Below are 23,911 nucleotides of genomic sequence, written 5' to 3'. Positions count from 1 at the left end.
ATGATTTACTTGTCATAGATTACAGCCGTAGGGGAAGTGTGCTGGACATTCTATTAAAATAGATAAAAAAAAAAAACAACAGAAAAACTCATGGCACATGTCTAAATTAACAAAGGCTAGACATTAGGGGGGAAATTTACTAAGCAAAATATTGTAGGAAACAGCGTACAGGTTGAGTATCCCTTATCTGAAATGCTCGGGACCATGAGCATTCCGGATAAGGGATTTTTCCGTTTTTTGTAATAATTTTTTTAGGCATACCTACATGTCCCCTGGTGGTGCCCACATTGTCCCCCGGCGTCCACGGCAGGCACCATCTCTGGCGTCTCCAGCGGTCCCAGGAGTGCATTGCGCAAGTTCCTAGGTGCACCGGTGACGTCACCGGCACGCGCGCGCACTCGCGCAATGCACTCCCGGGACCGCTGGAGATGCTGGAGAGGATGCTGAAGGCGTGCCGTGGACGCCTGGGGACTTGGTAAGTATAAAAAAGGGGTTAGGGGAAAATTTTTTTTTTTATTGTTCCAAAAAAACACAGTTTTTGGAATAATTCGGATACAGGATGTATGGATACGGGATACCGTATCTGTATTCGTATTCAGTCGTATTTCAGCACGTATTTGTATTGCAGTTTACTAATGTGAAATAACGTTAGTATTTTGTATTTTATCACCTTCACAACCTGTCGTTTCGTATTTTACAAAAATACAAATTAATACGCCATCGAAAGAATACGCCTTGAATTTTACATGACTCCAAAATACGAACGTATACAGATAGCGCAGGCCTTATGCTTGCTGGCGAATCGCCAGCAGCATGCTGCTGGCGATCCGCCAGCAACACGGCGCGCCATCTGACTGAGACGCGCGTGCGTCCCCCACGCACGCGCGTCTCAGTATCCGGGCGGCCGGCCGGCGAGGCGGACGCAATACTGTCCGCCTCCCGCTCGAGGGGGGCTGGGGGGACCCGAGGAGGCTGTGGGGGGGTGCGGGCGCCCGGTGTGGGCACCGGGCGACCGAGGGCAGCACCGTCGGAAGGGGACGCGCGCGCACCTCGTGCGCGCGCGTCCCCTTCCGACACACAGATGGCGCGGGAGCAGGGAATGGCGATGGCGACGCCATCGCCATCCCCTGCAAAGATGAGCCCGGCCCCATCTGTACTAGGTGTATTCTAGTACAAGTTATAAAAAAAAATACACCTTGATTTGCAGGTTTTTTTCACAAAATCAGACGTTTATCATGTGTATAGACGTATTCTAGTACAAGTTGTAAAAAAAATACGCCAAAAAATACTCGACTCTACAGTCGTATTCAGTCGTATACAAAATACGAATACAAAGGAGATAGTCGTATCCTTTGTAAATTTTGCCCTACTGTATATGTATAATAAGGTACACGCAATAATATATATATATATATATATATATATATATATATATATATATATATATATATATATATATATATATATATATATATATATATATATATATATATATATATATAGGAGATTTGTGGTGAGGCACTCGTGGCAATTGTAATCCAGAACAAAGCTAGCCAACAGGAGATAGCAGCAACGTTTCAATTTATTACTTCAAATTTTCGTCAGGTTACACAGAAGCAAAGATAAAAACATACCTTTATAGCACACTACACCAGAGGAGTGAGGCTGAGATGCCGGGGGTTTGGGACGACGCCCACAGGACGCCATATGATGACATCACCTGTTCAGCCAGTGCACAGTGACTGGAGAGTAGAGTTACCATAGAAACGGTAAACAAAGACAACTCCTGCACTGAGGGGAAAACACCATAAATTACAAGAGAGTGTGGGAAGGGGGAGCTGGAAAAATATATATAGATGCAGGTAGCGCTATCTGCATACAATCTCAGGATGACTTTCAACAAAAATGCAGGCAGCGCTGTCTGCATGCGATCTCAGACTCACTTCACAAAGGGATGTAAGAAATGTAATAACCGCAAAAATAGATGAGAATAAATGTAACAATATCATAGTGACTCAAAACAGACAATAAAACATTATAGCGGTATATACAGAAAAGGACAGTACTAATAAAAAGAAAAACAGACGATATAATGTTAGCAGCATCAAGTAAGAAAACATATTAGCAGCATCAAGTAAGAAAACATGTAAGGGCATAGCAGCATTAACGAAAGACAGCAAACAAAATTTGCTCATTAAGGCCTTTCGGCGCAATGGTGTTAAGGCGGTGTATCCACCGCGCTTCGCAGCGCAACAATTGGGTCCCACGGTCCCCACCACGGATATTGGGAGGCACCCAATCAATCATCCTATATCTGAGACTGAGAGGATGATTGATTGGGTGCCTCCCAATATCCGTGGTGGGGACCGTGGGACCCAATTGTTGCGCTGCGAAGCGCGGTGGATACACCGCCTTAACACCATTGCGCCGAAAGGCCTTAATGAGCAAATTTCGTTTGCTGTCTTTCGTTAATGCTGCTATGCCCTTGCATACCCTCCAACTGTACCGCTTTTCCCGGTACAGTACCGTTTTTTAACGGTCTGTACCGGCTAAAATAAGCTGTACCGAATGTACCGCTTTTATCACAGAAGCTCAGAGTGATTGAGGGACTCTGGGAGTTGTAGTTTAAAACACTGACGACTGCTCTCCAGAGAGCGTGGGGGAGCTGCCTGCTAAGACTATATCTCCCAGGGTGCACGGCGGGGGGGGGGGACGCAGCGGGCCTGCCTCTCCCTGCTAGGGGAATGGGATAGCCTGTGGTTGGAGGATGGCATGGCTGCAGGGAGACTACAAGTCCCAGCATGCTGTGTGCGGCCCTTCAGCCGTGCCAGAGTGACTGCACCCAGCCACTAGAGCGCAAGCCGGCGCTGGGATAAAAGAATGAGCGGCGTGACGTCACTAGTGGGCGGCCTAAAGTGCCGCAGCACGGAGAACCAGGCTGAACAGCGGCCGAAGTTTCAATTCATCTTCAAGCCAGACCCCGCACAGCCGATGGGGACTGAGGTAGGGACAGCCAGTACAGCTGTCTCTTTTTTTAAATGGATGCTATAATTTTTGGATTTTTGGAAGTGCAAAGTAAAAGGGTCGTGACCACGCCCCCTTTACATGTGGCCACGCCCCTCCATCTATGGCCACACCCCCGTACCGATTTTGGAGTCCAATATGTTGGAGGGTATGCCCTTACATGTTTTCTTACTTGATGCTGCTAATATGTTTTCTTACTTGATGCTGCTAACATTATATCGTCTGTTTTTCTTTTTATTAGTACTGTCCTTTTCTGTATATACCGCTATAATGTTTTATTGTCTGTTTTGAGTCACTATGATATTGTTACATTTATTCTCATCTATTTTTGCGGTTATTACATTTCTTACATCCCTTTGTGAAGTGAGTCTGAGATCGCATGCAGACAGCGCTGCCTGCATTTTTGTTGAAAGTCATCCTGAGATTGTATGCAGATAGCGCTGCCTGCATCTATATATATTTTTCCAGCTCCCCCTTCCCACACTCTCTTGTAATTTATGGTGTTTTCCCCTCAGTGCAGGAGTTGTCTTTGTTTACCGTTTCTATGGTAACTCTACTCTCCAGTCACTGTGCACTGGCTGAACAGGTGATGTCATCATATGGCGTCCTGTGGGCGTCGTCCCAAACGCCCGGCATCTCAGCCTCACTCCTCTGGTGTAGTGTGCTATAAAGGTATGTTTTATCTTTGCTTCTGTGTAACCTGACGAAAATTTGAAGTAATAAATTAACACGTTGCTGCTATCTCCTGTTGGCTAGCTTTGTTCTGGATTACAATTGCCACGAGTGCCTCACCACAAATCTCCTACCAATCCTCTGTGTAGGCACCGGCGCTGCTGTTTTTGCTGTTACAAGGAGTGCCAAACCCCTGTCCTCTATATATATATATATATATATATATATATATATATATATATATATATAGGGCAAGGGGGTCCTGGCACTCGTCCTTAAGCGTGCAGATACTTGGGGTGCCTTTCAATTTCCAAGGAAACATGTAACAAACAGGTAGCTGATGGCACTCCCAAGATTGGGTAATGACTGCGCGGCGGCAGCAACAAATGTTTGACACACAAGCCTGTGTTGAATCTTTTGTTCATTTGTTGCTGCCGCCGCGCAGTCATTGTCCAATCTTGGGAGTGCCATCAGCTACCTGTTTGTTATATATATATATATATATATTATTATATATAATATTATATTTAATTTTGTTCTTATGGAGAACCAGTGAGCTCTTTAATTCAGTTAATACTTATTCAATATTTATTTTCTGCAAATTTGAAACAAAAAATAAATAAATTACACTTATGGGAACAACAGTTAATAGTAATAAACACTTAGGCCCTCGTTCTGGTGACTCGTAAAGCTGCAAATTTTGCAGCTTTGTGAGTCAATTAAATACCGCCCGCATGCCTGTCGAATTCCCCCGCACATATGCAAATGGGTGTTTTACGTAAACAACCATTTGCAGATTGCGTGCGGTGCAGATATCATTTGATATAATTTGATGCTCGCTCGCAAATCTAAGTCAGTTGTATAGGAAGAGGGCGGGCAGCGGACATCCGGTGACGTCAGCTGCCCGTCCCTGGTACCCGAGTCACCGGCGAATTACCATGAGAATTCTAATGAAATCCTGGGTGTTCCCATGGGCACAACCCATGTCCACGCCTCAATGCTGTGTGTGAACGGGCCAGACAATAATTCATTTGCTGAACCCGTTCGCACAAGGAGGCTGCACATGCGCATACAGTAAATGTTTATGAGCATGCGCACACAAAAAACATCGCTCCCCTGTGCGAACGCGCAGGGGAGCGAGTCAACCAGAATGAGGGCCTTAATTCAAGGTTTGTTCCACTAACATTTTGCTTCGAATGAGTTAAAAATACAGAATTATCACCTGATAATCTTCTGACTCCCATCGGTTTTTCATGACACACAACAGAACAAATAAACATAAAATACTAAAAGTAAAAAAGTTCATAAAACAGACGGCGAGCACATTACTCACAGTTTCCATTCTGTAGATTTGCGCGTCTTTTTTCTTCAGATTTCATTTTGGCTTTAATATACCATTGGCACCTTTGAGAGAAGATAAAGTGATCATCATTATGAGAGTATAAGATTGTTTATACTGTAAAATGTGCAAACAAGTTATAAAGCATCTGAATCCTCTTCCAGCAAAACGGCTTAAATCATTTTTTTGTTCTTCTACTTAATCTTTATTTGCTACATATGTAGGAAAACAAAATAAAACAGGACGCCCCTGAAAAATACTTTCACCGGAGAGATTATATTATACACATTTCTGTATTTGCTACTCTCTCGCCAGTCTGCTTTTTCCATCCTGCACAACGGAAAACGAAGGCGTATTGGAACCATGGCCAGATCTATGATTAGGCTGCTATAGGCAGCTGCCCAGGGCGCCGGGATCTGGGAAGGGGGGGGGGGGTGCGCCACCAAGTCTGCCTATCACAAAAATGAGGTTGTCTATGAGGAAGACCTTGTTGTACTTAACACGGGTGGCGGCTGTGGAACTTCTAAGATGCCACCTTCACACTTCCACTTGAGGCTGATAACTGGGTATTGGTGGCAGTTTCGAGTGGGAGAGTAGTGTATTAACATTTTGCAAAGGGTTTCAAAATGCCTTACACCAACCCTGGTTAGTACCACATACAAAAGTGGCCTTATTAACACAATTTTTTTGTGCCATATGGTGCGAGACACATGGTGCAACTTAGTTGCTAGGCCACATGTAATGTCTCTCAAAATGTTACATAAATTTAACATTTGCTTAGTGTTCTGTGTTCTTAGGAGTTGGTATAAAGTGTCACATTGGCATGGGGTGATGCATGGCACAGCTTCCTTGTACAGGTTGAGTATCCCTTATCCAAAATGCTCGGGACCAGGAGAATTTTGGATAACGGATTATTCCGTATTTCGGAATATTTTAATATTTCAATGATGTATCTTGAGGTAGCTTGCATTTATGTTGTACATATACATCAAACACATGAAATAAACACAAATATATTTTATTTGTGCATAAAACAAGGTTTGTGTACAATCTCAGGCACTGAATTTAAATGCCAAGCAATCATTGTCTTGCACATATATAGTGCCAGTTACATATCATTTTCTCAGTAGTGCTGTTACAGATGTCCCCAGTACGTTTTTAGCAAAAAAAAAAATTTTGGTTCACTTTCTGGAATGTATGGTTTTCGGAATAATTCGGATAACGGATATTCGGATACGGGATACTGAACCTGTATAGACCTTTTTTCAGATTACAGTTACATTACGAATTGTTGCTGAAGCAATGGTCAATGGGTAACTACAGGGGATATATATATATATATATATATATATATATAAACACACACACATATACACATACATACATACATACATACATATATACATACATACATACCACATGAAAATCCTGTGTTTGTCCCTCTGCACCTTACTCTGTAGGAGACCTCACAGTCCCAGTGCTGCCTCTGATTAAAAACCCTCCCATGACTAGGATGCTGCTGCTGTTCTCTGGGAAGCATGTAATGAGCTCCACCAATCAGAGCTCAGCACAAACATCTCAGCCTCTGCCCTCTGGCACAAAGCACAATTGGTTGATGCCATCTGATATTATTCTCAATTTACAACCTTTTTCGTCATGGGACTTAGTCAACTCCCAGTAATGCACTGCACACTTGTGCAAACAGTGTGCCTTGGCTCCCGATGCTCAGCACCATTAATCATTGTCACATTGGCAGATAGGTGAAGCTGCAGCACTACCCCACTCCCCTGCACAAAACCTTTAGCTAAAAAAAACAACCTACAGGTGGCCCCTAGCTAGAGGGGGGCCCAGGGGTACTGACCCCTTGTGCCCCCATTATAATCCAGCCCTGATACTGACTGGCCTGGTATTAGACACATTGGGGTTTACTTACTAAGCACCAGGCTGTAAAATCTGCCACTTCAATTTGTGTTTGTTTAACATTACAATGATTTTACTAGCCAGACCCACCTAATACAAGCATTGAGATTTTACATTTCAGGCATTAACTCTAACTGTAACACCAGGTTTTTAGCACCTGATGCTTAGTAAATAAATCACTTTAATCAGAGTTGTCTTAACAGCATTGAAAAGCAATTATCATCCTTCATGTGGTCCCGTAACACTCTGATTTGCTGGAGAGCTACAACCATCCACCAATCAGCTATCTGACAGCCCATCGCTGTCTGGCTGCAGGCTGGGAGGCAGGTGAAGAATGTTGCCTGGCTGCTCTAATTGGATGTAAGCACAATCAGTGTGGCTGGCAGCATTCTCAAAGTTACTCTCAAGAAGCTCCAGAAGCACCAACCCAGGAGGGGCTCAAAGTGCCCAGTATTGTGGGGCCCTGGGTATCGGCCCAGTGTTGCTATATCTTAAGATGGCCCTTTCCTTAATTCTACATCTCTATGGACCTATTTACTGTATATCTAGAGGGCTAGATGATTCACACATTGGACACCTATTAACCTATATAGGATATATTCAAAGCACTGTTTGTGATTCTATAGATGTTTCTTTTCTTCTTCTCATTTTATCACAAATTCAGGCGTGTTGGGAAAAAGAAAAACTTCTAGGCCACAGAGAAACATACAGTACCAGTGTGTGATGATATTCACATAAAGGTATCTTTCTAATGCACGAGAGCCTTCACCAGGTTCACCCAGTGGTAGAAGAGGTCAAACTAAATTTTCACTCACTTAAACGAAAAGTGGTAAAAACATATAAAGGTTTCTTTTTAGGGCGTACCCAATTCAGGATGAGGTTTTAATCGCATAAAGGTATCTTTCAGTTTGGTTTCCAAAGGACCACAATCAAATATGAAATATAGAAAAAAAAATACTTTAATTATTGTCCAAAAAAACATTCAGGTGGTCAATTTTAATGCAAGTCCAGATAGCCGAATGTATAGTTTTTGGTTATATTGTAGCAGCTACTCCTTAAATTTACATACATGGCCATAGTGTCAATATCTCACGTGCTGTTCAGCATGTTGATATTTAGCATGTTGATAGCGATGAAATGTCGACATGGGCACAATGTTGAAAAATAAATTGCATTATATCCATAACTCCTAAACCTAATGCTGACATTTTCAATATGTCAACATTTAGTCCATGTTGGCTTCCTTGAGGGAAACTTACTAAGATGCAACATGCGATGTTGCTATGGTCAACCAATCAGAATCTACTATTTATTTTGCACCCTTTAGTAGATAATAAACAGTATCTGATTGGCTTTCCATAGCAACATCCCATGTGAAATAGAACTCGCATCTTAGTAAATATCCCCCTTTGTGTCAACATTATGAATACCAAAATACTGTAGTAAATGGTTGACGGCAAACCATTTTGCCAATGGCATGGCTTCTCTCCAATATATAGGCCATTGAATCTAATAAGAAATGTTATTGCGAGGCAACAAGTTAAAAAAGTAAATGCCAAGTGACGTATGCCGTGGCCCCCAAACTGAACTCGCACAAAAAGGCCATACAGTGTATCGTATGAGTAATTGGCATCTAGATTCATATTGAAACGGCAATACTTAGTGTTCTGTAAATAGTCACAGCAGTAACGCTAATCTATTCTGCATGTAATTAGGACAAGCATATTAAAAGATCCCCCCAACTGTGAAATCTGACGTACGTATCACAGAGGATGGAGAAAGTATTTTATAATGTAGCTTCACAAATAACCTATTCTACTAGCCTTGGTGGGTTTGACCTTAGGGATGACATACAGTATCTCCCATCTGTTTGTACTATTATTTATTTATTTATTAACAGTTTCTTATATAGCGCATAAATATTCCGCAGCGCTTCACAGAGAATAGTTGAACATTCACATCAGGCCCTGCCCCACTTTTTAGGTATATAAGTGAAAGGAGAAAAACAAAAAGTGGAATAATAAGACTAAAGACAGAGAGTGGAAGTTTTCTTGAGGGGGACAATGTAATAGCAGATAATATTAATAATTATTTCTGCTCAGTATTCACTGCTGAAAGAGAGGGGAAGGGGCCACAATTAAGTTGCAAGTATAGTCAGAAAACTGAGGGAGAAACAAGTACATTTACAGAGGAAAAAGTCCTCACAGAACTCTCAAAACTGAAAGTGGATAAATCAATGGGGCCAGATGGGATACATCCAAGGATACTAAAAGAGCTCAAAGGGGAGCTGGTAAAACCAATAACAGAATTATTCAACCAGTCACTAGCTACTGGAGTAATCCCAGAGGACTGGAAAACAGCGAATGTAGTCCCACTGCACAAAAGTGGAAGCAAAGAAGAGGTAAGCAACTATCGACCAGTGAGCCTTACATCAGTAGTAGGGAAATTGATGGAAACACTCTTAAAAGAAAGAGTTGTAGAATATCTCAAAACCAGCAATTTACAGGATCCAAAACAGCATGGGTTTACTGGGGGAAGATCATGTCAAACAAATCTTATTGACTTTTTTGACTGGGTGACTAAAGTAATAGATCAAGGTGGGGCTGTAGATGTAGCTTATCTAGACTTTAGTAAGGCTTTTGACACTGTCCCACATCGCAGACTGTTAAATAAACTTGAAAGCTTGGGATTGGATTCTAAGATAGTTGAATGGATAAGAGCATGGTTGCAGGACAGAAAACAGAGAGTTGTAGTAAACGGAGTACAGTCAAAGGAGGGAAAGGTTACAAGTGGAGTACCCCAGGGATCTGTACTTGGACCAGTGCTTTTAATATCTTTATTGGTGATATTGCAAATGAAAGAGTGTAAACAATTTATGCACGTTTTATTAATTTTTTAATTTTTAATTTATTTTTATTTTTATTTTTTCATTTTTAATTTTATTTTATTTTTATTTATTGTTTGCTTTATTCCTCTCAGCTTATCTTTATTTCCATTATACCTGCTCTTCTTCCTTCGAATATCCCTATCCCCCAAACCCCCATCCCTTCTAACAAGCGCCTAAATATCCCTTTTGCGGGGAGGGAGGGTTAGAGTTAGACTGCGGTGAGGGTTAGAGTTAGGCTGCGGGGAAGGTGGGTTAGAGTTAGGCTGCGGGGACGAAGGGTTAGAGTTAGGCTGCGGGGAAGGAGGGTTAGAGTTAGGCTGCAGGGAGGGTTAGAGTTAGACTGCGGGGTGGGTTAGAGTTAGGCTGCGGGGGGGGGGGGAGAGTTAGAGTTAGGCTGCGGGGAGGGTTAGAGTTAGGCTGCGGGGAGGGTTAGAGTTAGGCTGCGGGGAGGGTTAGAGTTAGACTGCGGGGAGGGTTAGAGTTAGGCTGCGGGGAGGGAGGGTTAGAGTTAGGCTGCGGGGAGGTTTAGAGTTAGACTGCGGGGAGGGTTAGAGTTAGGCTGCGGGGAGGGAGGGTTAGAGTTAGGCTGCGGGGAGGTTTAGAGTTAGACTGCGGGGAGGGTTAGTTAGACTGCGGGGAGGGTTAGAGTTAGACTGTGGGGAGGAAGGGTTAGAGTTAGGCTGCAGGGAGGGTTAGAGTTAGGCTGCGGGGAAGGTGGGTTAGAGTTAGGCAGCGGGGAGGGAGGGTTAGAGTTAGGCTGCGGGGAGGGAGGGTTAGAGTTAGGCTGCGGGGAGGGAGGGTTAGAGTTAGGCTGCGGGGAGGGTTAGAGTTAGACTGCGGGGAGGGAGGGTTAGAGTTAGGCTGTGGGGAGGGTTAGAGTTAGGCTGCAGGGAGGGAGGGTTAGAGTTAGGCTGCAGGGAGGGAGGGTTAGAGTTAGGCGGTGGGGAGGGAGGGTTAGAGTTAGGGTGTGGGGATGGAGGGTTAGAGTTAGGCTGCGGGGAGGGAGGGTTAGAGTTAGGCTGCGGGAAAGGTGGGTTAGAGTTAGGCTGCGGGGAGGGTTAGAGTTAGGCTGCGGGGAGGGAGGGTTAGAGTTAGGCTGCGGGGAGGGAGGGTTAGAGTTAGGCTGCGGGGAGGGAGGGTTAGAGTTAGGCTGCAGGGAGGGTTAGAGTTAGACTGCGGGGAGGGAGGGTTAGAGTTAGGCTGCGGGGAGGGTTAGAGTTAGGCTGCAGGGAGGGAGGGTTAGAGTTAGGCTGCAGGGAGGGAGGGTTAGAGTTAGGCGGTGGGGAGGGAGGGTTAGAGTAAGGCTGCAGGGAGGGAGGGTTAGAGTTAGGCGGTGGGGATGGAGGGTTAGAGTTAGGCTGCGGGGAGGGAGGGTTAGAGTTAGGCTGCGGGGAGGGAGGGTTAGAGTTAGGCTGCGGGGAGGGTTAGAGTTAGGCTGCGGGGAAGGTGGGTTAGAGTTAGGCTGCGGGGAGGGTTAGAGTTAGGCTGCGGGGAGGGTTAGAGTTAGGCTGTGGGGAGGGAGGGTTAGAGTTAGGCTGCGGGGAGGGAGGGTTAGAGTTAGGCCGTGGGGAGGGTTAGAGTTAGGCTGTGGGAAGGGAGGGTTAGAGTTAGGCTGCTGGGAGTGTTAGAGTTAGGCTGCGGGGAGGGAGGGTTAGAGTTAGGCTGCTGGGAGTGTTAGAGTTAGGCTGCGGGGAGGGAGGGTTAGAGTTAGGCTGCGGGGAGGGAGGGTTAGAGTTAGGCTGCGGGGAGGGAGGGTTAGAGTTAGGCTGCGGGGAGGGAGGGTTAGAGTCAGGCTGCAGGGAGGGTTAGAGTTAGACTGCGGGGAGGGAGGGCTAGAGTTAGGCTGCGGGGAGGGTTAGAGTTAGGCTGCAGGGAGGGAGGGTTAGAGTTAGGCTGCAGGGAGGGAGGGTTAGAGTTAGGTGGTGGGGAGGGTTAGAGTTAGGCTGCAGGGAGGGAGGGTTAGAGTTAGGCGGTGGGGATGGAGGGTTAGAGTTAGGCTGCGGGGAGGGAGGGTTAGAGTTAGGCTGCGGGGAGGGAGGGTTAGAGTTAGGCTGCGGGGAGGGTTAGAGTTAGGCTGCGGGGAAGGTGGGTTAGAGTTAGGCTGCGGGGAGGGTTAGAGTTAGGCTGCGGGGAGGGAGGGTTAGAGTTAGGCTGTGGGGAGGGAGGGTTAGAGTTAGGCTGCGGGGAGGGAGGGTTAGAGTTAGGCTGTGGGGAGGGTTAGAGTTAGGCTGTGGGGAGGGAGGGTTAGAGTTAGGCTGCTGGGAGTGTTAGAGTTAGGCTGCGGGGAGGGAGGGTTAGAGTTAGGCTGCTGGGAGTGTTAGAGTTAGGCTGCGGGGAGGGAGGGTTAGAGTTAGGCTGCGGGGAGGGTTAGAGTTAGGGCAGTGGTAAGGAGTAGGGTTATCTTACCTTCTAAAAAGTGTCAGGACCTTTGGGATGCCACTGTCAGTATTCTGACCACGGGCATCCTGACTATCAGGATCCCATACTTAACCTGCACGAAGACTAGGCTGCAGTTGGCACTTTATGATTGGGATATTGACAGCTATGTGATTTAGCATTGCTATGATTGACGTAGCCCCTGCCTATCTCCATGCTGTAATACTGTGCATACTTATGATCATTTGTGCTGAATCTGACCCCTTACACGGCGGAGGGAACAATTAAGATGCTTTCCACAAGTTTTCTATCTAATTTTAAGGCAGCGACGACACAAAAGGGGCAAGGAATTACTACAAGCCGTTTGGCATATCTTTGGCATTACACCTTTCAGCATGTTATTTGCAATGGTTTTGAAATGAATTCTGTTTGCCTCTGGTGGATAATCGCTCAGTGGATAAACCAGCAGGTGCTTATCTCAGCGGCCTCTCCAATATGAATAGACTCATCAGAAAACTTGCCACGCGACAGTTCATCAAATTGCTAATTCCAAAGATTCTAGCAGAGCACATCTGTAAGGGACCAATCCACTCCTTCAAAGCAAAATTTGTTTTAAATTTTGCTTGTAAATGAAGTATTTATTCACAAATTTTCTTGCCTGGTGTTCACAGAATCATTTCCAATGAATTCCTCTCATCACTGAGCTTAAATGATACTCCAAACGGAATTCATAGCTCAGGTGCACATGACTGAGACTTTACACCCGCGCATCTCCAACACGGATCAGTGCGGCTAATGTTCCATAATCCAACTAGATATGGTAAAGGGGAAAACCCAGAGGCAGCATTGTACAAACCTACAGTATCACATTAGCATGTATTATACTGTGATTACCAAGAGAGAATGCCGAGTGGAAATGAGTGATTACCACTAAATGGCATTAATATTCCAAAACACCATAGTTCACATTGTATTCATGTTTTAATTTTTTTTTTTACTGAATTCTATAGCAGCGGTTCTCAAATTCGGTCCTCAGGACCCCACAAAGTTCACGTTTCCCAGGTCAACCGACAGGTGCACTCATTACTGGCTGACAGATTTTAAAAGATCCACAGATGGAGCTAATTAGTTCACTTGATTCTGTGAGGAGACCTGGAAAACATGCACTGCGTGGGGTCCTGAGGACCGACTTTGAGAACCTGTGATCTACAGCATGCAATAGGTGGAGCAGGTCTACAGAATGCATAAACTCAGCACCTAGATGGAAAAAAAAGCCAGCTTGTTCCTCTATGGTTAATTGTTGTTTGAGAATAAATGAACTTCATTGATGTGAAATGAGCTGTAGAATTCTCTCTCCTCTTATATTTGTTTTCCAGGCTTGAAGGAAAGCGAGCTGGAAACACAAGTGTAAAAATACTTAATGTGGCCTCATCACATGTGATTAGCTACGCCATGCTACAGGTCCTTCAATCAGTGCGCGGAGGATAATGAAGACATCAGATTCTACCCCCTTCACTATAAATATTTAAGGAATTATAGCTAATTGGATTCGGAGGAAATGGCAATATAACACTGGATTTTATCTGCATCATTAAAGACGCATTGACTCTTACAAACATCTGCTAGAACGCGCTACCTATCGCTCAATTATTCACACTTTTCATGATTATTTACTCAGCGCACAGAACCCAAAATCAACCAGAACAGAATAAGGGCCATAGAGCAATCATTGCTTGGCCTCAGCCACTACTTGAGTCATTCACTAGGCAAAAATAGACCCTGTTGGCTTACTCTGAAATCCTCCCCTCCAAGTTAGCATAAGAGATGCACGTCAATACTTTGCGTGCACTGATACAATTGGCTTCATACAATCAGGTGCAACTCTCAGCCCTGATTGGTTATGGGGAATCCCTATGACTGACGTCACTGGGATTCTCACACACAATTGGGGAAAAATACTCATAAGGGGTGCTTCTAGTTCTGGGTTCAGCCACATTCTTTTATTATTTTAACCCCACCCATGAAAGCTGGATTCTACTGGAGAAGCGGACAAAGCAGTGTTGGAGCCAGGGATGAAGTGAGTACAGTATGTATGGGTGTATGGGTGTCAGCCAGCCACCTAATGCCCAGGGATGGTTGGGGACAGCCCCGGGCTTCAGCCCTGGACTGGGGAAGCCTGAGGGGGACCCCGTTTACTGGGGGGGTCCCCACTTCCCAAGAGACCCCATCCAGGGCTGACCAGCCAGGGGGAGATGGAGACCTTGTATTACACCCTATTACATCTCACCTACAGTCTATAATTTTCTAGGATGCCATAGAGAAAAGGTTGACAGAACATAATTGGTTGCTATGGGCTAGGACTCGGTAATCAGGCCCTATATGCTCTTGGCTACAATTGGATATCCTCTACCCTGTACTTGCTATATACTGGGCCTGATTCAGATCTGATTGCATGGGCGCAATCTCGCATGGCCAGGAATCAGAACCGTACAAATGCACAGTCTACCGATAATTGGCCACTGTACGAATTCCCAGCCGTGTAATCAGTTCTGAATCAGACCCATTGTATTAACCCAGCGTTAATCTGCACCAGCTTTCTACGGGTTAACCCTTTGAGTGCCAAGTGAATTTTTTAAAATAGGTGTGAAAATTGGCAAGCAAACGTTTTTATTCATCATAATGACCGGTAATGTTTCCCTTATATAGGAAATGTAATCTTTTTTTACACAACATTTTTTATTTAAATTCAGATACCAAATGTGACCGAAGCTGGCATTTTTTTTAAAGGGTTAATAAACAGATCCTTGGTTAGATTTTGGTATCGCAAGGGTGCTATTAGCTGCAGAGAACCCCATCAAGCCCCCGTGATTCTGGAAGTTTATCTAGTGATGGAGAAATCACTAACATTCAGCAGGAGCCAATTACGTCAATAACTGTGGCCAATCTCCAATGCTGTCACAAAGAACTTCTAGTCCACAATGCAAATTATTAGCTGTCTACCATGCCCTTCATTTGATCTCTGTGACTGTTGTCTTATTGTTTATAATACAATGAATGAGTCAAGGGAAAATATGTGCTTTTGTTCTGTTACAAGTTAGTGCTGAGGGTGCGTTGTTGGGCTCTTTCCTTAAGTGCCTTCTGGGTTCTCAACACTGGCCCTGGTTGGTTCCTTAATGTATACACTTCCTACTCTACACTGGCCCTGGTTGGTTCTTTAATGTATTCCCTTCTTTCTCTACACTGGCTGTGGTTGGTTCCTTAATGTACAGTATTCCCTTCCTACTCTACACTGTCCCTGGTTGGTTCCTTAATGTATACACTTCCTACTCTACACTGGCCCTGGTTGGTTCCTTAATGTATACACTTCCTACTCTACACTGGCCCTGATTGGTTCTTTAATGTACTGTATACACTTCCTACTCTACACTGGCCCTGATTGGTTCTTTAATGTACTGTATACACTTCCTACTCTACACTGGCCCTGGTTGGTTCCTTCATGTATACACTTCCTTCTCTACACTGGCCCTGGTTGGTTCCTTAATGTATACACTTCCTACTCTACACTGGCCCTGATTGGTTCTTTAATGTACTGTATACACTTCCTACTCTACACTGGCCCTGGTTGGTTCCTTCATGTATACACTTCCTTCTCTATACTGGCCCTGGTTGGTTCCTTAATGTATACACTTCCTACTCTACACTGGCCCTGGATGGTTCCTTATATTATACACTTCGGTACTTGTTTAGTTTCACTGCGGCAGATAAATCACATGCGATTCCATGCGATTGCATCGCATGCAATCGGATGCGATTTAATGCGATTTTGTACCTGTTAATAACCCCACTATCCACTACGCATGGAGTTGATTTTAAATAGTGTGGCGAGCACAGCGAGCCACCAAGCCCGAAGCGTGGTGAGCGCAGCGAGCCCCGCGAGGGGCCGCGGATTACTTTACATGTATTCCGCGTCTCCTTGCGGGGCTCGCTGCGCTCGGCACGGAATACATGTAAAGTAATCCGCGTCCCCTCGCGGGGCTCGCCACACTTCGGGCACACTATATAAAATCAACTACATGCGTAGTGGATAGTGGGGTTGTGAACAGGTACAAAATCGCATCCAATCGCATCGCGTGCAATCACATGCGATATATATGCCATTGTGAAACTATACAAGTACCTACACTTCCTTCTCTACACTGGCCCTGGCTGGTTCCTTAAAGTATACACTTCCTACTCTACACTCGCCCTGGATGGTTCCTTATATTATACACTTCCTTCTCTACACTGGCACTGGAGTCATGGAATAATTCCGTCACCATCAGTGCGGACTGCAGTGAACCACAGAGGACAGAGCCGGCTGTCACTCAGCAGCAGCACTGCTATAGACATCTGGGAGAAATAGACTATTAAATAATGGTCATGTACTGACTAAATGGTATATTTGGAGGGTATGAACACAAGCTCTGTGCATGGCAAGGCTCACTTGCACCAAACTTCTCACACGGCATGGTGTATTGAGGCCAGGTATATGAGGACACATCTGTAGATCTGTTAGACAGGCGGTGCTCATGCTACCATGTAGTAGTCCATAGGAATGGAGTGACCTCATTACTATGCTATGAATAAGTGAGTAATTTGTAATTATAAGTAGCTTATTTGCATTGCTATCTGGCCTAGTTAACATGTGAAAGGTCAGGCAAAAGTGTCATTATGGGGGCAGTTTCCACTATGTATCCTAGATGTGTCACAGCGGAAAACTAATTGTCCCAGATACTCCACCAACAACAACTGCCCAAATCTCTGAATTGTGAGTACAGCAATTGTAGGCGGCAATAAGGGAAAACCCAACACATATCTCTTGAAAAAGTGATAAAATGGAGAGTGATAAACCACCAGCCAATCAGCTCGTAACTGCTATGCCACAGGCTTTGTTGGAAAAATGACAGGTAGGACCCGATTGGCTGGTGGTTTATCAGTTTATTGGCTGGTAGCATTTTATCAGTTTTCAAGGCTTAGTACATCTCACCAATAGTGATCATACGCACAACTATTTACACCATAATGTCCATTACATATTATGCCAAACACCATAATGCCTATTAAAAATTATGCTACATAAGTGCTGCTTACCTGCTTGCTCATTGCCAGGGGTTCCATGCTCATTGCCATGTGGGATTACATGCTCATTGCCATGGGGGAATACATGCTCATGGTAGCCGGGGGACAGCTGCCGCCAGGCAGAAGTGACAGCCATTGACAGCCGGGCAGAGAGCGGGAGGCTGCCCGGCTGTATTCAGAAGACTGCAGGTCCTGGCTAATTTGAAATAATACCCCTTTCACACCAGAAAATGAAGGGATTTACCCAGGAATATGGTCCCAGGAACATTCCTGGGTTGGTCCCTTTTATACCAGCCTAGTCCCTGCATTTTCTGGTGTGAGGGGGAGGGAATGAGGGGAAGGGAAACCCCCCTTTAACCGGCTATATCGTTTTACTGGCTATATATTCAGAACCAACTGATCCATTTACATGAGACCAGTATCATATTGAAGAGCTTTTCAGTGGGTTTCGAATGATTGTGGTCCCATGAAACTGGACTGTTTGGTTCCAGAGAAATCTGCCCTCAAAGAACATGAGTAGCCATGATATTACAGTTCAGAAATAAAAAAAATCAGTTTACCCACGATATCTCCGGAACCAATTGACCCATATGGACTATATCAGATTGAAGGCCCAGCGATTTGGATTAGAATGAGCTCAACCTCGAGCTTCTGTGATGGTGGGGGAGGAACTGGCATCTGTCGGAAATGGGGCGGGGGGGGGGGGTCAGAATTAGTGGGTCCCATGTTATCCTATGGGGAAAACGTCCCAGGTTTGCCCGGAGGTATTTCCGGTTCCCAGAGGGCTAGCGACGATGAAAAGCCCCGGTCCTCAGCTACAAAATGAGCTATGCAACAAATTACAGGGGGAGGGGGGCACGTGAAAATGTGGTAAAATGGGGATTTTACCGCATTTTCGTCATAGTACATCCCGCCCTAATTACCTTTCACCTACAAAACTTCTCCCCATGTTTGATTTGAAATGCATACCGCACAGTTACTTGATCTATGAGAAGACTTGTGAATCTTTTGTTCTTCTTTAAATTTGTCTTTATTATTCTGACATTTACGACAATTGTATGCTTTTTGTGCGTGTCAAACTCAATAAAAACTACCTACACAATACTTCTCCCCAGCTGCCCCACACCTATGGAACTCATCAAACTGCAAGTCTCCGAACTCTCCCAAACACTTACCTGCCTTTCTGATTCCTTTACCACTGCCACTTTGTGGGGCTAATTTGGAGTTGACTGTATGCTAATGCCACTACAAAGGTCTTTACTGGGGGCTGCTCCTAAAAATGAGCACTATTGCTGTATCAATCAGGATGGGCGCACTGTCTAGGGCCATTCTGGTCAAATCCTAGTAGATAGACACATGTTGTAAAAATCATACTTACCTACCCTACCAGAATAGCCGTGAGGCTCCCAAAAATCAGGTCAGCTTTCCGGCCTCCCTGTAAGGTAGGCAAGTCTCCTGCATGCTCCCCGGAGTTCCGGCACCACCTTCCCCGCTGAGAAAAATGCCGGAATTTGCGACTCTCTAGAGAGGGGGCGGAGCTAAAATTATGCAAATTATGTCATTTTAGACCCACCCCCTTCCCGGAAAGCCACGTGTTTGTGGAAAGGGAATGGGCTTGGTGACGTCAGCCTTACCCTAACCTCCCTCCTGTCATTTGGGTCTCCCAGAGAGGCATTCAGAAAAGTAGGCAAATATGTGTAAAATACTATATTAAATCAGTACAGAAATATTACTTTCATTGTAAAAGGGGGGGGGGGGGGGGGGAGGATATACCCACACATAAAATATATTGTCAAAGGCCTAATACCAGTATACAAAAAATACACAAGCTAAACTTAAATAACATAACATGATATTTTTCTTCATCGCAGCTCTGTCAATAATACTCTGCTCAAAGAAGGCTGAAATTGTCCAGATATATACAGTATACTGTATGTGATGGATAACACAGTAGCGGAACGTTTGGGTTATGGGCCCAGGCGCAAAATTATATTGTGGGCCCCCCTTCACCAGAACCCAAGTTCACAATATGCAACATGGCAGTGGGTGACAGGGGGAGGCAGAGGGTGACAGGCAAAACATTGGGTGACAGGAAGAGGGTGACAGATGCAGCAGTTGGCCCTTAGTCTTCAGGGGCTCCGGTGCACTGCACATGCTGCACCAACTGTAGTTTCGCCTCTGGGATAACATAAAGCACCAGAGTCACTACCCTGACTTGGGGCCTGCTTTAAACAATGGTCCCTATTGCTGGATTCAGTATTGAATCCCGGCGGTTGGGATCCCGGCGTTCAGAATCCCGACGCCGGAATCCCGACAGCCGAAATGCCGACAAGGGGGGGACGTGGATCGCCCCCCTTGCGGGCTCGCTGCGCTCGCCACGCAGCGGGCCCGGTGCCTCGCTACGCTCGGCACACTAATTTATTCTCCCTCCAGGGGTGTCGTGGACACCCACGGAGGGAGAATGTGTCGGCATTTCGGCGGTCGGGATTCTGGCGTCGGGATTCTGAACGCCGGGATCCTGACCGCCGGGATTGTAACTGCATCCCCTATTGCTGCTACAAAAGGTTGAATAGAAGATGGAAAAACAACAAATATCAGGCCTAATTCAGCACAAATTGCTAAATAGATAATCCACAAATCGAATGATTATAAAATGACTGTGCTAACCCTATGCATTGGGCATGTGCAAGGGGAAATAGCGAAACAGAAAATGCATATGGATTGTAGGCGCAATCCCCTCGCATTTTGACTGACATGAAGCCAGCATTAAGAGCTGGTGACCTGACGTTTTCTGGGAGTGGTTGTGAAAAAATGCAGGCATTTCCAGGCGTTTTTGAAGAGGGTGACGTCAGCAATGATCACTTCCAGACCGTCTCAGTTGCAGATTACTGGAAGCCTCAAACTTACTCACATTTGCGTAGATGGCAAAAACATTGTAAGGGGAATAAATCAGGAATGTAAATGTAGTGTTATGCATTATTTGAGGAAAGGGGACCTTGGTTACGTCCCATGGGGTCTAAATTCACCTCTGACGCTAATCCCTCATCACTGGCAGTTCCATTCACTTTGTCTACACCTCTCGTCTCACTTATTTTTCCATATGTGCATTCATTCATTTTATAATTGAACTGACCGACGATAAAAACTGCCATTTTTTAATGAGACTTCTGCATGTATCATATATTTGCAACAAGATATAAAAAATCATAAATTATTAAGAATCATTAGAAGTCACAGCACAGAAATCACGTTAATTAGCATGATTAAACCAAAAAATGTCAACCCTTTCAGCCTTAAAACTTTTTGAATGCCCTTTAGCATAGAAAGGAACATGGGCACGGTTCCTCTGCGGTCAGTTTGCAGAGAAGAATACGCTTCTCCCCACAATCAACGGCTGACATTCTATAACAGTGAAATACTACTTCTTGTAAATGAGCTCCTTGCTAATCATTTCAGGCACTTATTTTTGGTAATTAGTATGCAAAGCGAGAAATAACAGTCTGCTAATTAAATCACCATGATGGCACTTCACCTTTGACAAAAACAGAATGAAATTATGAAAATAGGAAAGCAGCAGAGAGACGGCGTGAGGGAAAATAGCTACAATATCTGACTTAGGAGAAGGGAGAAATGTTTTACTCAGTGTCAGGCACCATGGGGGGATATTTAGTAAGGATTTCAAAAGCAAAATGTTTCTGGAATGGGCAAAACATGGGCCTGATTCAGAACTGCTCGCAAGTGTTCACAGTGCAGAGAGCAGTTAAATGCCAGAATGCCAAGTTCCCACCATTGTGCCCACAGGAGCAAAATCGGATGATTTTTTCTTTGCTCGCAAGCACCAAGTCTAGACTCACTCGGCGCTGCGAAGGCCGTGGAGAGAATGAGGCCACTGATGATTTTTTGAAAACGCTGCATTAACACCCCCAAAGGTAACATGTGCAGAGAGAGTTAGATTTCGGTGAGTTATTTTGTTTCTGTGCAGGGTAAAGACTGTCTGTCTTATTTTTACACTGCGATTTAGATTTCAGTTTCAACACACCCCACCCAAATCTAACTTTCTTCTAACCATCCAACTAATTGGTTGTTTGGACTGAAAATCTGTTACTGGTTGGAAGCAAATGAACATCAGTAATTTCCTCACAAACCCAGGAAAATGGACAAAATAACTCTGCACATGTTACATTTGCCCCACTGGAGAGCACATGATTTTGCCCATTAGAGAAACAGTGGTATAACTTGAAATGTTGCCCCCCCCCCCCGCCCAGACAAAAAGTCTCTAATTATACATGTTTCCCCTACATGTTCATTGCCAGGGGTTTCTTTCTTGTTGCCAGGGGTAACATGGTCGTTGCCAGGGGTTAAATGTGGTTGCTTGCTAATTGCCTGGGGTTACATGTTCCTTGCAATACTCCTGGCAATCTGACCGCCATCCGCCGTCCCCCCGGCAGCCTGCGCCACCCCCACCCCATCCACCAGAATGTGGCCCGTGCGCCCCATTGTTGGCAATAGGACGCGTGAGCTTGAGAGACACTCACACATCACCGTCCGATGGCCAGGTCCCCCGCCAGCGCTATAGATATGTCGTGCTGGCGGGCTGGCTGAGGCTGGCACCATCTGTAGCACCCATTGGATTCTGTGTATAGCTTTAACCAATGGGAGTGCTACCTTGCGGAATGAGCTACATGACCATAGGCGAATCTAGGGGGTGGTCCGGGGGTGCACATTGGGATGGGGCTTTCCAATGAGCCCAGCCCCGTGTCTCTAGCCCCCTGGGAACCAGAGATCCGGCCAGGCAAACCTGGAATGTTTTCCCTATAGGATAACATGGGACCCGCTAATTCCGACCCCCACCCAGTTCAACGGCTGCCAGTTCCCCCTTCGTCATCACTGAAGCTCGAGGTTGATCTCAGTCGAACCCAAATCGCTGGGCCTTCAATCTGATACCAGGCTGGATCCATATGGGTTAATTGGTTCCAGGAATATTGAGGTTAAACCTTTTTTTTTTTTCCATTTCTTAAATGTAATTTCATGACTGTTTATGTTCTTTGAGGGCAGATTTCTCTGGAACCAAACAGCCCAATTTTACAGGACCAAAATCATTCGAAGCCAACTCAAGAGTTCTTCAATATGATACTGGTCTCATGTAAATGGGTCAGTTGGTTCCGAAGATATAGCTGGTTGGTTAAAGGAGGGTAGGGAGAGGGGAGTGGTTGTCTCTCCCCCTCACACCAGAAAATGCAGGGACTATGCTGGTGTATAAGGGGTCAGCCTGGGAATGTCCCTGCATGATCCTGGGACCATATTCCCGGGTAAATCCCTGCATTTTCTGTTGTGAAAGGGGTATTATTTCAAACAGCCGTGACCTGCAGTGCTCTGAATACAGCCAGGCAGCCCCCTGCCCTCTGCCCAGATGTCAATGACTGTCACCCCTGCAGCATCCACTCCAATTCTTCTCCCCGCTTTCACCTCAGCCCGCCCCCCCCCTTTAATCATGTGGTGCCGGCGCCCGGCATGCTCCCCCGACGTCACGCACAATAACAGCGCGCACAATATTTAAAATGTCCACTCGGCTAGAGGGGACAGCAGGAGGGGAGTGGGAGCGTTCTCTTCGCTGCGCTCTGCTCCTCTCCCCATAGAAGCAGCTGCACCACTCTCCATCTCTCCCTGCAGCAGCAGCGAAGGCTCATATAGAAATTTACAGTAAGTGGCACTTTTGGGGGCATTGCTTAAGGGACGCTACAAGTGGCGGTATGTGGGGGCATTACGCATAATGTGTGGCTTAATGTGTAAGGGGCATTACGGTGTGCAGCATCATGTGTAAGGGGCATTATGTGTGCAGCATCATGTGTAAGCGGCATTATGTGTGCAGCATCATGTGTAAGGGGCATTATGTGTGCAGCATCATGTGTAATGGGTACTATGGTGCGCGGCATCATGTGTAATGGGTACTATGGTGTGCAGCATCATGTGTAATGGGTACTATGGTGTGCAGCATCATGTGTAATGGGTACTATGGTGCACGGCATCATGTGTAATGGGTACTATGGTGTGCGGCATCATGTGTAATGGGTACTATGGTGTGCGGCATCATGTGTAATGGGTACTATGGTGCCATCAAGCAAGAACCCCCTAGCAATGAGCACGTAGGTAAGCAGCACTTATGTGGCAAATATGTAATGGGCATTACGGTTTGTTATATAGTATGTAATGGGCATCATGATGTGTGGCACAATGTGTAATGGGCATTATGGCGTGTGGCCTTATGTGTAATTGGCATTACGGCTTGTGGCTTTATGTGTAATGGGTATTACGGAGTTTGCTAAAATGTGTAATGGGCATTACTGTGTATGGTCTAAAGCAGGGCTGGGCAACACCGGCCCTCCAGATGCTAGTGAACTACACATCCCAGGATGCTTTGCATTAGTTTTGCTATGTGGCCATGCTGAAACTGATACAAGGCATGCTGGGATGTGTAGTTCACTAACATCTGGAGGGCCGGTGTTGCCCAGCCCTGGTCTAAAGTGTAATACCACACCCCTTTTTGTGATGACACGCCTCCTTTCCATGAGGCCACG

At 45.4% G+C, this 23,911-nt stretch overlaps 1 protein-coding gene across 4 annotated transcripts in view; it reads right to left on the bottom strand.

Moving 5' to 3' along the window:
• The window catches only part of EPHA6 (EPH receptor A6), a 698,400-nt gene that overhangs the window by 158,764 nt on the left and 515,725 nt on the right, over positions 1-23,911 (bottom strand). For all 4 annotated transcript variants that reach the window (XR_014470285.1, XM_083171949.1, XM_083171946.1 and 1 more), the window contains one exon: positions 5,030-5,100. Coding sequence is in view for 3 of the 4 variants with exons in the window: in XM_083171949.1 (XP_083028075.1) it covers positions 5,030-5,100 (71 nt within the window). In the remaining variant the exon portion in view is untranslated. The remainder of the gene's footprint in view (positions 1-5,029; positions 5,101-23,911) is intronic.

Source organism: Crinia signifera, chromosome 2, assembly GCF_055691185.1.
Source record: "Crinia signifera chromosome 2, ASM5569118v1, whole genome shotgun sequence".
NCBI lineage: Eukaryota > Metazoa > Chordata > Amphibia > Anura > Myobatrachidae > Crinia > Crinia signifera.
Note: the sequence above shows the minus strand (reverse complement) of the source record. Positions and strands in the feature narration are given on the sequence as shown.